The sequence below is a fragment of the Lissotriton vulgaris genome, unplaced genomic scaffold (assembly GCF_964263255.1).
Source record: "Lissotriton vulgaris unplaced genomic scaffold, aLisVul1.2 SCAFFOLD_751, whole genome shotgun sequence".
In the NCBI taxonomy this organism is placed as follows: Eukaryota; Metazoa; Chordata; class Amphibia; order Caudata; family Salamandridae; genus Lissotriton; species Lissotriton vulgaris.
The window spans coordinates 895,448-909,088 of record NW_028254622.1 but is presented as its reverse complement, the minus strand read 5'-3'; the positions used below and the strand labels follow the sequence as shown (position 1 = coordinate 909,088).

Genomic DNA, 13,641 nt, shown 5'->3' with positions numbered 1-13,641 from the left:
ACAAAAGAAAATTCATTATTTATTTAATTTCCCCTCGTGGTCGCCTGTCTGTCTGAATCTAGGTGGTTCTAGCCTGAGTAAGTTTGCACTACTGAGGGAGTGAGGAAAGCAATTTCCAATTAAGCTCTGGCTTCGAGAGGGAGCCAGCTGAGAGAGCACCATGAGGGGGTAATGTATGTGGTCAGTGTCGAAGATGCTTGGACCAGTCTTGCTGCTGCCTTGGGGTGCACTTTGAGTGGAGCCGTCCTCGCCTTAGGCAGAACACTTAGCAGGGGTCATCTTGGGGCATATTACCAAGAAAGGGCGTTACATTATCGCTGCTTTTATCAGCAGGAAACTTCTGGTGGAGGCGGCATGGGGATATTTTTGCTATTTGATGAAAGGTGGAACAAAAGTGACGTTATTTTTCGTAGTGGTTTTATGGTAACAGAGTGCACCACTGACATGCTTTCTTATTGGTGTGGGACTGCAGGCCTGAGCTCTACCTGCTGCCTTCGCAAGTGATCCAGTGAGATTTTGAAGATCATAATACACAACACATTTATACATAGAGAACACGAAAAGTAAAAAGTATACGTTGCACACGACAGATATAGTGATACAGGAAACGGAGACAATTGTAGTAGAAGCACAGTAAAAATGTGCTTCAAAATATGAGATGAAAAAAACATACACAGGGTAATAATACATAAACGAAGTTGCACTAATGATACTTATCCTTATTAATGGAGTTTATGCTACATAAAGTGGCCTAGTGTGTTGATGCTTTTTTTGCAAATATGCACCAGTTAGAAAAGACGGTGCAAAAATGTGTAAATAATGAAGTATAAAATTGATATTTAGAGATTGTAGTTAATGAAAACCTTCAAGCGATATTAGAAATATGTTTTTTGAAAAACATGCATTTATATGAATAATGCGAACGTTTGTGGTAGTAGGATATTTCTAACGTTGGTTATTTCCGCGTAATAATATTTTGTGAAGTTTATGCATTTTTATGTGAAACAATTTAATTTCATTACAATTGAGGTAGAAATAAAAGGGTTATTTCATTTAACTGTGCAATGCTAATTAAAGGCCTTTTTAGATGCCTTTTCTCTGGTGTTGACTTTTCCTCTGATTTAATACAATGTATCGTTTGTTGCGAAATGTAATGTAACTTGTTACGCACGCAGCTCACAGACTTTTTTCTTTGAGATGCTTTTTGAAGCGCATTACATTGAATTGCAAACTTGGATGCTATTCGATTTTTGAACTGTTTACCAACTGTGGACTGCCTGGTCTATGCTACAGTCGGTGGGATACGGACTGAGCCTCTTTGCCAAACTTTACTTATTTCCTTACATTCTGACTATGCTCATGGACTCGTCCTTAATATAATCTAATTGAACCTTTCTATCCTCTTAGAATTTGAGCTGTTAGTCTACAAACTATAATGTTGCCTATTTGGTGGTTGGACTCTGTAATTCTGCGGCTATTGCTGATTTGAATGCCTGCTTAAGTGCTTGGCACTTGTATTAAAACTGTTATATGTCTATTTGAGTATCTTAAGCAATTGCTGACGATGAATTTTGCATTTCTGTTAAAATAACTAATTTATTCAGAGTTGACTGAGCCTATTATATTGAGTCTTGTTGATTCGTCGTTTGATTGTGATTAATGGTGTAAATGCATTTAAGGAAGAATCCGCAAGTTCTGACATAACATCAGGTGTTGCTTCTTTTATTCTGTATAGCGACTGAAAAGTTATTGGTTTTGATAATCCTTACTCGTCTTAACTTCTTCAGGAGGTTGGTACTTCCAGTTGTTATTCTTTCAGTATGGTCTTGAAAGTAGTGTATCTAAATTTGATATCTAACCTGTGAGTTGGCTGTCAATTAATGGTCCTCATTGGACAGCTAACAACGAGGTTTAGTCATCCTGATTTCCACCCCTCCAATCGGTGGAGGAAGATTCATCGGAGGATTATTGCCTCTGTGGTGAATAACTTTGAATTGATTGACTAATTGTAAAGGGCTCAGTACAATTAGTGGAGTAATATGAGAGCAGATTAAGTAGAAAATATAAAAAGACATTTTGAAAGCACGCATACGCTGCATCCCTTTTTTTTAGTGCATTACACAAGCGAGTTGGAGTAAACAGACCTCCCAACCTGTAAATAAATTTCAGTATGTGAGGAGAGGACGGAGTCTTGGAGGGACGGGGTCTACAGCTGAAAGCTTTTTAAGAGACACTCTGCCCTCCACCAGGTCCACCACCACCACTCCATCTAAAAAAAACAAAAAGCACTTGCTGAGGCGGTCTCCCATGTTCTGCAGTGTTTTCACACCCCTTAATGGACATCAGCTGTTTACAGCTGCAGGACATTCACTGTATGCAGTGGTTTTAGCTCACCTTGCCTGTCACCATGTGACACACGGTAGCATCATGTGAGTTGGCAGGTCTGTATAAGGTATCCTTCTCATCTGCAACTAAGATCTATAACAAAGGTTCAGGATATTTAAGAACCAGTATGGCCCTGGGCTTCAGGATTTTAAGCTACATTAAAAGCATCAGGATGAGAAAGCTCACCCAATGAGTAAATTAATCTTCTTCACATTGCAGGTTACTTTGCTAAGATGGTGGGTAACTGCAGAATGAAGCATAAGATAATGCCACCTGCTGTCAATGGGCCACCTGAATTTGAGAGAACGTTCCGTGCACAGTAAGTTTTTTTTTTTTGTTTTATGGTTGAGAAGAAGCTGTGTTTTTTTTTCATGATTTTTTTAAAAACTGGTTTGTACATGTTCTATGCTGGGCTTTAAATGGGTCAGTGCTGCCTTGTATGGAGTACCGTTATGGACCAGCACTTTTTAATTTTGAGAGGGAGAGTACCGGCACTTCTCAAAAACAAGCAGGTACTCGGGTTCTGTCTTTCCCTCTAGACTCCTTTTTTGGTATGCACTCTGGTACAGAGTACCTGCACTTCTATTTTTCCATTTCAAAGACTGGTTCTGTGTATTCTGAAAGGTGTAGCCAAAAACACAATTTCAGTAGTTGAGTAGGATCTTCATACTCCTTGTAATGTTAAATGTTTGCATTGTGTTCTAGTGTTCTGTTCAGAACGTGGTTTTGAAACTGGTGGGAGTTGGTGTTTAACCTGGGTGCCATCAGCAGCTTGGCGTTTTTTTCTGCAATAAACTTGCCATTCTACAAGCCTGAGGTATCCTGTCTCCTGGTACGTCACCACATGCATTTGGCAACAAGTAAGCTGCTGACACGTATCCACACTTGCACGCGGGTGACATCCTAGACATGTGGAGCATTAAAATTATCTTGCTGCAGTAACAGTAACGATCTACCACAACAAGTACCCCACAAGCTTCTAGACAAACTCTAAAAGCTCAATGAAATGGGAAAAAATGAAAGAGACCTTTCAACTACTACCCACTAGATTGTGGGAAAGGAAGCAATTCATTTAGTTATTATAACTCTCACACCCTTTATTAGTGTGATGCTTCATCATTGGGTTCACCCTGACTCCTAAAGGTCAGGGTGGGCTCAACCATATTTCAGGGAGCCCTTAGGAAGAAATGGCCGGTGGGTATGAAGATTAAAAACCTTTTGCAGATCCAGGTATCCCTTTATTATTGGAGCCACAGGGGATACTAAAAATACAAAAACCTATGTGGATCACAAGGAGTATTATGGTCCTATGACCCTATCGCCAACATGTTTCAGTCCAAACGAGGGCCCAAACAGGTCCCGGACTTTCTTCAGAGCAAAAATGTCCTCCTTGGTAAATGTTACAAAAAGAAAACACCCTAACGCTATATATGTAATATATGGTCTGCTTGTATGTAGAGGCACTTTATACTAGCATCCCGCAAGAGGAGAGGTTATGTGTCATCAAAAATATACTACAGAATGAAGATTGGCAGTGGGAGGCACCTGTCAAGTGGATTACCAACCTCGTGCACCTAGCACTCACAGAAAACTTCTTCAAATTTGAAGAACAACTGTTTCTCCAGGTCCATGGGACATCCATGGGCAGCACATAGTAATTGAAAGATCTCTTTCATTTTTCCCATTTCATTGAGCTTTTAGAGTTCGTCTAGAAGCTTGTGGGGTACTTGTTGTAGTAAATGATTAGCACTGGAGGATGTATCCCCACTAGGAGTATCCTCTCCACCCTTCGGGCCCCAGAGGAGGTTCCCGTCTCTAGGAGTCTGTAGTTTATGGTAACGGTAACAATGCCATGGAGGACTACCAATTGAAAAGTCAAGGAGGGACACAGGTTTCCATGTTGTCGTCCCAAGGAAGATTTGCACTTTTCCAGCACTATTTCACTTTCAGAGTGGCGGCACGAAGGGAGGAGTTGTGACATCAGCCTCCTTCTTCTGTGCGGCCTTCTCCTGTTGCGAAGAGAGAGTCATGGTTTAAGTGCATTCCTCACAGGTGCAGTGTGACAAAGACATTTGTAAGGAGGGTGTCAGTAACTGCAGAATCATGCGGAGGTAGATGAGCCTTGAGCGCATGTGGTACAAACTGAAGTGATTAGACACACCAAGTTCACTGTTGTAGTCTGCACTTAAAGTGGGCTCTGACAGAGTGTATGATCTTGGAAATGACAGTGAGGCACCACAGGGTAGTATTCAATGATGACATTTCCACGAATTTATCACCGGTGATGTGCACACCTCTAACTTAGAAGACCCATGTATAGGGGGGTTGGTTTTGCTATAACTGAAGTATTTTGAAGATTGGTGAAATATATATGGTTACAGTGTAACTACAGGTTCTTCAGTTCTCTTATAGGTTGTATAGTTGTGATCCGTTATACAGTGATCACTTATTAGTTGTGCAATTCGAAGTATTACTATGCAGTATTTTACTCCTCCTCCTCGGTTCTTACAAACTCCTTATGTTTATCCTGTTCAATGGAAACAATAGTTTGATGCCTCTGAGACATACTTGGGGGCAAATAGAACACTCTGTTTTTGTGCTTAAAGGAAAAAGTTTTTGTTACTTTACTCTTTGGAATTTGAAGGCAGGGCCATTCTGAAACACCTGCCTGAACTATTGGTAGAGGACTGTGAGTAATTGAACAAATAGCAATAAACTGTTAAAAGATTTAAAGCCAGATTTGATGTACAACCGAGTTTAGTAGTACTTGGGCATATGTTTTGCAAGAATTCAAAGTCTGAGTGAAGATATGGACTCATACATAACAGCGTTCAGAAGATTAGTAGCTGATTGTCAATTTGAAACTCAGATCACTTGGTCAGGGATCAGTTTATTAGTCATTGCGATGACAAATCTGTCAAAAGTTGTTGTCTATGGGGAATCCATTGATAGAGGTAATGATTAATACAGACGAGTATAGAGACTTCTCAATTGTCTGCTAAAGAATAGGACAATAACATTTTTGATGTGGTCTCGGTAGTAAAGTTCAGTTCAGGGGAAAATCTAAGGAAGAGAGATTCAGAGTGGACATACCTAAACCATTTCTTTCACAACAGAATATATGTTTATGGTGTGGCAATCGGATGCATCCTAAAGAAGGAAAGGATTGTCCAGCTAAAAATGTCAAATGTAGACTATGTAATAAGCGAGGCCATTTTGCTAAAGTTTGTCAGGGTTCCACCATTGTGTCCTATTGAGTTTCTCACTGCTCTGCAGCAAAAAGTAGGTGTAGATATTGTGGGCCTATTTATTTCCTTCGCTGCAAATTCTCATTTCGCCTTGCTCCCGATGGATTACTATGGTGAACTGCCAGAGATTAAGTTTGTGAATGAGGTCAATTACAAGATGGTGATTTCTTAAAGATGTATTTCTCAAAGAAGTGTTTCCAGCTACATTGGTGTCAGACAATGTTGTCCAATTTGTGTCTAGAGAGGTGGAGTTGTTCTTGCAAGCCAGTGGGATTAAACATATCAAAAGTGCTCGCTATCATCCTCACACCAATGGTTTGGTGGAAAGGCTGAACATGGTGTTGGGAGAGTGTATCAAATATGCCATTACCAATCGATATGTTTAATCAATCAATAAATCATAGCATTTGTAGAGCACACTACATACCCTTGAGGGTCTCAAGGCGCTGGGTGGGGTGGAAGGGGGGGAGCTGCTACTGCTCGCAGAGCCAGGTCTTGAGAAGTCTCCTGAAGGTCAGAAGATCTTTGGTCTGTCATAGGTGGATGGGGAGGGTGTTCCATGTCTAGGCGGCGAGGTGGGAGAAAGATCTGCCGCCGGTAGTCACTCTTCGCATGCGGGGGACGGTGGCGAGGGCACAGTCTGCGGAGCTGAGCTGGCGGGTGGGGGATGTAGAGGCTGAGTCGGCTGTTGAGATATGCTGGTACGGTGTTGTGAAGTGCTTTGGGTGCATGGATGAGGAGTTAGAAGGTTATCCTCTTGTTGACAGGGAGCCAGTGCAGGTGGTTCAGGTGGGGTGTGATGTGGCTGCGGCAAGGAATATTGAGGATCAGGCGTGCGGAGGCGTTCTGGATGCGTTGCAGATGTTTCAGGAGTTTGGCCGGGGCTCATGCGTAGAGTGCATTTCCGTAATCCAGTCTACTGCTGACGAGGGCCTGGGTGACCGTCTTTCTCGTTTCAGTGGGGATCCACTTTAAGATCCTGCAAAGCATGCAGAGGGTGTTGAAGCAGGACAAGGAGACGGATTTGATCTGCTTCGTCATGGAGTGGGTAGAGTCGAGGATGACCACTAGGTTGCGTGTGTGGTCGGTGGGTGTTGGGGGTGATCCTAGTGCCGTCGGCCACCGGGAGTCGTCCCAAGCTGAGGGGTTGGATCCGAGGATGAGGACCTCCATCTTGTCCGAGTTCAGCTTCAGTCGGCTGTTCCTCATCCAGTCAGCGACGGCCTTCATTCCTTCGTGGAGGTTGGTTTTGGTGGTGTGGGGGTCTTTGGTAAGGGAGAGGATCAGCTGGGTGTCGTCGGCGTAGGAGATGATGTTGAGGTCGTGCCGTCGTGCGACGTGGGCGAGCAGTGCATGTAGATGTTGAACAGCATTCGGCTGGGGGATGAGCCCTGGGGTACGCCGCAAATGATCTTGGTGGCTTCGGAGTGGAAGGGGGGAGGCGGACGCTCTGTGTTCTGCCGGAGAGGAAGGAGGAGGTCCAGTCCAGGGCCTTTTCTTGGATTCCGGCATTGTAGAGCCGTGTACGTAGTGTGCGGTCGCAGACCGTGTCGAAGGCGGCTGACAGGTCCAGGAGGATGAGGGCTGCAGTTTCTCCGTTGTCTAGCAGGGTCCTGATGTCATCGTGGGGGCGAGGAGGGCGTTTTCGGTGCTGTGGTTGCTGCCAAACCCGGACTGGGACGGGTCCAGGACGGAGTCCCGGCACTTTTTTATTTTGAGAGGGAGAGTACCGGCACTTCTCAGAAACAAGCACGTCTTCTGATACTGAGTACCTGCACTTCTATGTTTCCATTTCAAGGACTGGTTCTGTGTATTCTGAAAGGGTATCCTGAGTGGATGGTGTTCATGATCTTGATGGTCTCGTCGTTGATGTTGGCACAGGAGAGTAGGCGGGTGGTGATCGTAGGAGCGGGGGTCTCAGTGGTTGCCGGGGTGGTGACGGCGTTGAAGCTGTCGTGGATGTCTGTGATCTTTCGGTGGAAGAAGGTGGCCAGCGAGTTGCAGAGGTCTTGTGAAGGTGGGTTGTCGTTAGTGTTGGAGCTGGGGTGGAAAGTTCCTTCACGATGTTGAAGAGTTCTTTGCTGTTGTGTGCGTTGTTATCTAGGCGGTCTTAGAAGGAGGACCTTTTGGCGGATCTGATCAGGTGGTGGTGCCAGCGGATGGCGTTCTTGTGGGCTGTGTAGCTTTCCGGTGTTCGTTAACGGATCGAGTTTTTTTTCGAGTTTTCGGCAGGTTCGCTTGGAGGCCTGGAACTCTTCGGTGAACCAGCTGGCTTTCTTTCTGGTGTGGGTATTAAAGGGCTTCTTGAGCAGGGCGAGGGTGTTGGCGCAGTTGTTGATCCACTGTCTGAGGTTGCGGGCTGCGGCGTCGGGTCGGTCGGGTCTGCAGGTGGGCTCTGGGCGAGGGTGGCGGTTAGCTGGTCTTCAGTGACTCTGTTTCAGCGGCGGTTAGGCATCTGCTGGGTGTGGTGGTGCGTGGTGGGTTTCCGGTAGGTGAAGTGGATGCATCGGTAGTCGGTCCAGTAGAGTTCGGTGGTGTGGTTGAAGAAGACGTGAGTGCTTGCTGGGAATATGGAGTCGAGTGTGTGGCCTGCAGCGTGGGTGGGTGTTGACGAGTTGTCTGAGTCCGAGGTTGTCGATCAGGGTGGAAGAGTTGGAGTCTTTGTTGTTCTCGAGGTGAAAGTTCAGGTCCCCGAGGAGGATGTAGTCCATGGAGGCAAGGGCAGGTGTGCTGATTAAGTCGGCGATGGAGTCGCTAAACTGTGGTCGGGGTCCAGGGGGGTCTGTAGACGAGGGTGCCTATGAATGTAGTGTTGGGGTCGGTGTGGATCTGGAAGTGTAGGGGTTTGGTGGTGCTGACGGAGTTGTCTGTGTATGTCGAGATTTTGAGAGTGTTCCTGTGGATGATGGCAATTCCTCCTCCTACTCTGTTGGTGCGGTCCTTGCGGGTGATCTTGTAGCCTTCCAGGAAGGCTATGGCGAGGTCTGGTGGGGAGGAGGGGTTCAGCCAGGTCTCCATCAGGAAGGCGAAGTCTGGGGTGTTGGTGTCTAGTAGCTCCCAGAGTTCGATGGCGTGTTTGCTGGCGGAGCTGGTGTTGAGCAGGATGCATCTGAGGAAGTTGGGTTCTTCGGTGGGTGGGTTGGTGGGCCGGATGCTGCTGAGGCTGCAGTTCCGTTAGGAGAAGGGACCTTGGGTGCGTTTCGGGGGGACCAGGCAGCAGGTGCGTGATCGTCCGGCGTTGAGTGCGTGGAGGGTGCTGGAGTCGTCGCAGAGTCTTGTGTCGTGGCGGCCACGGGGGCCATGGGTTCTGGCGCTTGGCACAGTACCGGCATGAACTGGCGCAGACGTGCTTGCCGTAAGCGCGCCTCCGGCTCGCCAGCTGCGCGCGGCCTCCATGTAATGGGGTAGAGAGGGAGGAGCGGCTGGAGATTGGGAGTGGGACGGCGAATGGGCGCTGAGGGGGCGGGGCCACAGGGTAGACCGCTGTGGGAAAAAGCGGCGGGAGTGGGCACAGCGGGAAAAAAGGAGAGAGAAATACAATGCCAGAAAGCAAAGCAAGTTACAGTGGATTAAACAGGGGGAGAAGTAGGGAAAAGACAGCGGTGGCACAAGATGGGCAGCAGAAGCAGTGTGGGGAGCGGCCAACCCTGAACCGGGGTCAAGGGTAGCTCTTCCTGCTGCTGTGCTGCCTCCCTATAAGGGGGTAGGGAGGGAGGAGCAGCTGGGAGGTGGGAGCGGGGCGGCGAATGGGCGCTGAGGGGGCTGGCCGCAGGGGAGACAGCAGCGGGAAAAAGCGGCGGAAGTGGGCACAACAGGAAACAAGCATTTACAATGCAACGGTTTCGCCTTTGCAAAAGTTAGAGCTATTGGCATTGTAAATGACAACATTTTTATTTATGTGTTGGTTTTGAAAACAGATAAATGGCATTGTCATTTACAATGCCAATAGCTTAATCTCTCGCAAATGCCACACACACTCACACCCACAGAGAGCCCCCCACACAGAGCCCTCCCCACACACACACCCACACAGAGCCCCCCACACACACACAGAGCCCCCCCCACACACACACAGAGCCTCCCCACACACACACAGAACCCCCCCACACACACACAACCCCCCACACACACACCCGCACAGAGCCCTCCCCACACAGAGCCCCCCCACACACCCACACAAAGCCCCCCCCACACACCCACACAGAGCCCCCCCACACACACCCACACAGAGCCCCCCCACACAAGTGTGTTTACCATTTGTGTCTATCTGGGGTAAACCTGTTCGCTCCATTAAACTCTGCAACTTAACATTTAACTGCAGAATATGTGATAAAAGTCGAAGAACACGGCCTCCTGGGGATACATAAGGAGTAAGGTATGTGCTCGACGAGTGGTCTCAGTGTTCGCTTGTCATACTGTGCCTGTGAAACAAGCATGGAAATAATCACACTACAAAGGGTGCCCTTGGGTGAGCCCTTTCCTGGGATGGAAGGGCCAAGCTTCCCTGGTCCCGGGAGCTGTTCTCCCCCATGGAATGCGCCGGCCCTGCCCTGTGCAGTGGCCAGCAGGGCTTGTCCTCCAAGGGTTATGATTCAAGATCGGTTTCTGTCCAAGACAAGATACTAAATTATTAAAGCTGGAAAGGTCACCGAGCTGCTGCCCCATCTGTGGCGATACACAGCGTCGGCGCATCCCGGGTGGCTGCTGAAGTCACACTGGACAAGAGAGAACATGCAGGATTTACTGCCTCCAATAGACTGCAGCCGGGCGGACGGACTGTACATAATTCATGTGTGGGCTTATCTGACCCCTTTTTATTTAACGCTGCCAAATACCTGTGTCTGGGAGAGGGTTGTGAAAGTGCACCGGAGAAAGCTGTGCGAGTCTTGTGGCTGTGCTGAGGCTTCCTGCTTTCCCTTTGTTAGGTCCTTTGCTAGCAAAGCTTGCCATAGCTCGGTGTGTGAAGGATTGATGCTCACGGTGAGCGGCGTGGGGGTCGCTCGTCTTAGCAGAGCGAGGTATATGGTTCAATAGGCGTCGGTGGTGATGTGAGAGTATCCGTGCTAGGGAAAGTGAACCCTGGGGTCGTCCTACAGCCCGTGTAGCTTTGGCAGGGGGTCAGCCGCCATCTCCGGCCGTTTCACACTGTATGAGGACTGCCGGCCAGGCGCCCTGCACAAGCTGGGGTCTCCCGAACATAGGGGCTTCTTATGTCAAGAATGCAAACCAAAATGTTAAACCTACACTACGTTTCTGGCGGGTTTATATCACCAAGACGGAGCGCCTGGGACGGCCTAGGAACATTATCAAATATTATATATCCACTATTTATCTTCTGTGTGCTCTTGGCACGTGGATTTCACTGTTCAGTGAGGTGCCTAAAACTACAGGAAATGTAAAACGCGTCATATATCTGAATAGTGAGTTGACTGTTCGCAGTGGCTCTAACACATTATATTTACTAGCACTGTTGAAAATAAGCCTGCGTAATACGTTGGTAGGTATATACGTGCATTGATTAGTGCATGTAGACTTATAATTATACCATGACATTCCTTGCACACACATACATGTGTGCGACGTGTTTTAAAAAATGGTAGATGCTTGCAGGCTCTCTTTACTTCCAAGTGCTGTAAAAGAATTCGTCTGTAAAGCCATGCTCGTTTTGTGTTTATATAACGAGCACGGGTGATACATATTTAAGTACGCATTTGTTTAGAGTCCGGGCGGCAGCAGGCTGCAGCCAGCACAATGGGTCCTGGCAGTAAGCGCTGGGTGGGGTGGAAGGGGGGGAGCTGCTACTGCTCGCAGAGCCAGGTCTTGAGAAGTCTCCTGAAGTTCAGAAGATCTTTGGTCTGTCATAGGTGGGTGGGGAGGGTGTTCCATGTCTAGGCGGCGAGGTGGGAGAAAGATCTGCCGCCGGTGGTCACTCTTCGCATGCGGGGGACGGTGGCGAGGGCACAGTCTGCGGAGCTGAGCTGGCGGGTGGGGGATGTAGAGGCTGAGTCGGCTGTTGAGATATGCTGGTACGGTGTTGTGAAGTGCTTTGGGTGCATGGATGAGGAGTTAGAAGGTTATCCTCTTGTTGACAGGGAGCCAGTGCAGGTGGTTCAGGTGGGGTGTGATGCGGCTGGGGAAAGGAATATTGAGGATCAGGCGTGCGGAGGCGTTCTGGATGCGTTGCAGATGTTTCAGGAGTTTGGCCGGGGCTCATGCGTAGAGTGCATTTCCGTAATCCAGTCTACTGCTGACGAGGGCCTGGGTGACTGTCTTTCTCGTTTCAGTGGGGATCCACTTTAAGATCCTGCAAAGCATGCAGAGGGTGTTGAAGCAGGACAAGGAGACGGATTTGATCTGCTTCGTCATGGAGTGGGTAGAGTCGAGGATGACCACTAGGTTGCGTGTGTGGTCGGTGGGTGTTGGGGGTGATCCTAGTGCCGTCGGCCACCGGGAGTCGTCCCAAGCTGAGGGGTTGGATCCGAGGATGAGGACCTCCATCTTGTCCGAGTTCAGCTTCAGTCGGCTGTTCCTCATCCAGTCAGCGACGGCCTTCATTCCTTCGTGGAGGTTGGTTTTGGTGGTGTCGGGGTCTTTGGTAAGGGAGAGGATCAGCTGGGTGTCGTCGGCGTAGGAGATGATGTTGAGGTCGTGCCGTCGTGCGACGTGGGCGAGCAGTGCATGTAGATGTTGAACAGCATTCGGCTGGGGGATGAGCCCTGGGGTACGCCGCAAATGATCTTGGTGGCTTCGGAGTTGAAGGGGGGAGGCGGACGCTCTGTGTTCTGCCGGAGAGGAAGGAGGACGTCCAGTCCGGGGCCTTTTCTTGGATTCCGGCATTGTAGAGCCGTGTACGTAGTGTGCGGTCGCAGACCGTGTCGAAGGCGGCTGACAGGTCCAGGAGGATGAGGGCTGCAGTTTCTCCGTTGTCTAGCAGGGTCCTGATGTCATCGTGGGGGCGAGGAGGGCGTTTTCGGTGCTGTGGTTGCTGCCAAACCCGGACTGGGACGGGTCCAGGACGGAGTCCCGGCACTTTTTTATTTTGAGAGGGAGAGTACCGGCACTTCTCAGAAACAAGCACGTCTTCTGATACTGAGTACCTGCACTTCTATGTTTCCATTTCAAGGACTGGTTCTGTGTATTCTGAAAGGGTATCCTGAGTGGATGGTGTTCATGATCTTGATGGTCTCGTCGTTGATGTTGGCACAGGAGAGTAGGCGGGTGGTGATCGTAGGAGCGGGGGTCTCAGTGGTTGCCGGGGTGGTGACGGCGTTGAAGCTGTCGTGGATGTCTGTGATCTTTCGGTGGAAGAAGGTGGCCAGCGAGTTGCAGAGGTCTTGTGAAGGTGGGTTGTCGTTAGTGTTGGAGCTGGGGTGGAAAGTTCCTTCACGATGTTGAAGAGTTCTTTGCTGTTGTGTGCGTTGTTATCTAGGCGGTCTTAGAAGGAGGACCTTTTGGCGGATCTGATCAGGTGGTGGTGCCAGCGGATGGCGTTCTTGTGGGCTGTGTAGCTTTCCGGTGTTCGTTAATGGATCGAGTTTTTTTTCGAGTTTTCGGCAGGTTCGCTTGGAGGCCTGGAACTCTTCGGTGAACCAGCTGGCTTTCTTGCTGGTGTGGGTATTAAAGGGCTTCTTGAGCAGGGCGAGGGTGTTGGCGCAGTTGTTGATCCACTGTCTGAGGTTGCGGGCTGCGGCGTCGGGTCGGTCGGGTCTGCAGGTGGGCTCTGGGCGAGGGTGGCGGTTAGCTGGTCTTCAGTGACTCTGTTTCAGCGGCGGTTAGGCATCTGCTGGGTGTGGTGGTGCGTGGTGGGTTTCCGGTAGGTGAAGTGGATGCATCGGTAGTCGGTCCAGTAGAGTTCGGTGGTGTGGTTGAAGAAGACGTGAGTGCTTGCTGGGAAGATGGGGTCGAGTGTGTGGCCTGCAGCGTGGGTGGGTGTTGACGAGTTGTCTGAGTCCGAGGTTGTCGATCAGGGTGGAAGAGTTGGAGTCTTTGTTGTTCTCGAGGTGAAAGT

General features: G+C 48.8%; 1 protein-coding gene across 1 annotated transcript in view; it reads left to right on the top strand.

Moving 5' to 3' along the window:
* MGST2 (microsomal glutathione S-transferase 2) overlaps positions 1-13,641 on the top strand; it is a 46,746-nt gene that overhangs the window by 13,500 nt on the left and 19,605 nt on the right. The window contains exon 2 of the mRNA XM_086951708.1: positions 2,605-2,704. Within this exon, the coding sequence (XP_086807834.1) occupies positions 2,605-2,704 (100 nt within the window). The remainder of the gene's footprint in view (positions 1-2,604; positions 2,705-13,641) is intronic.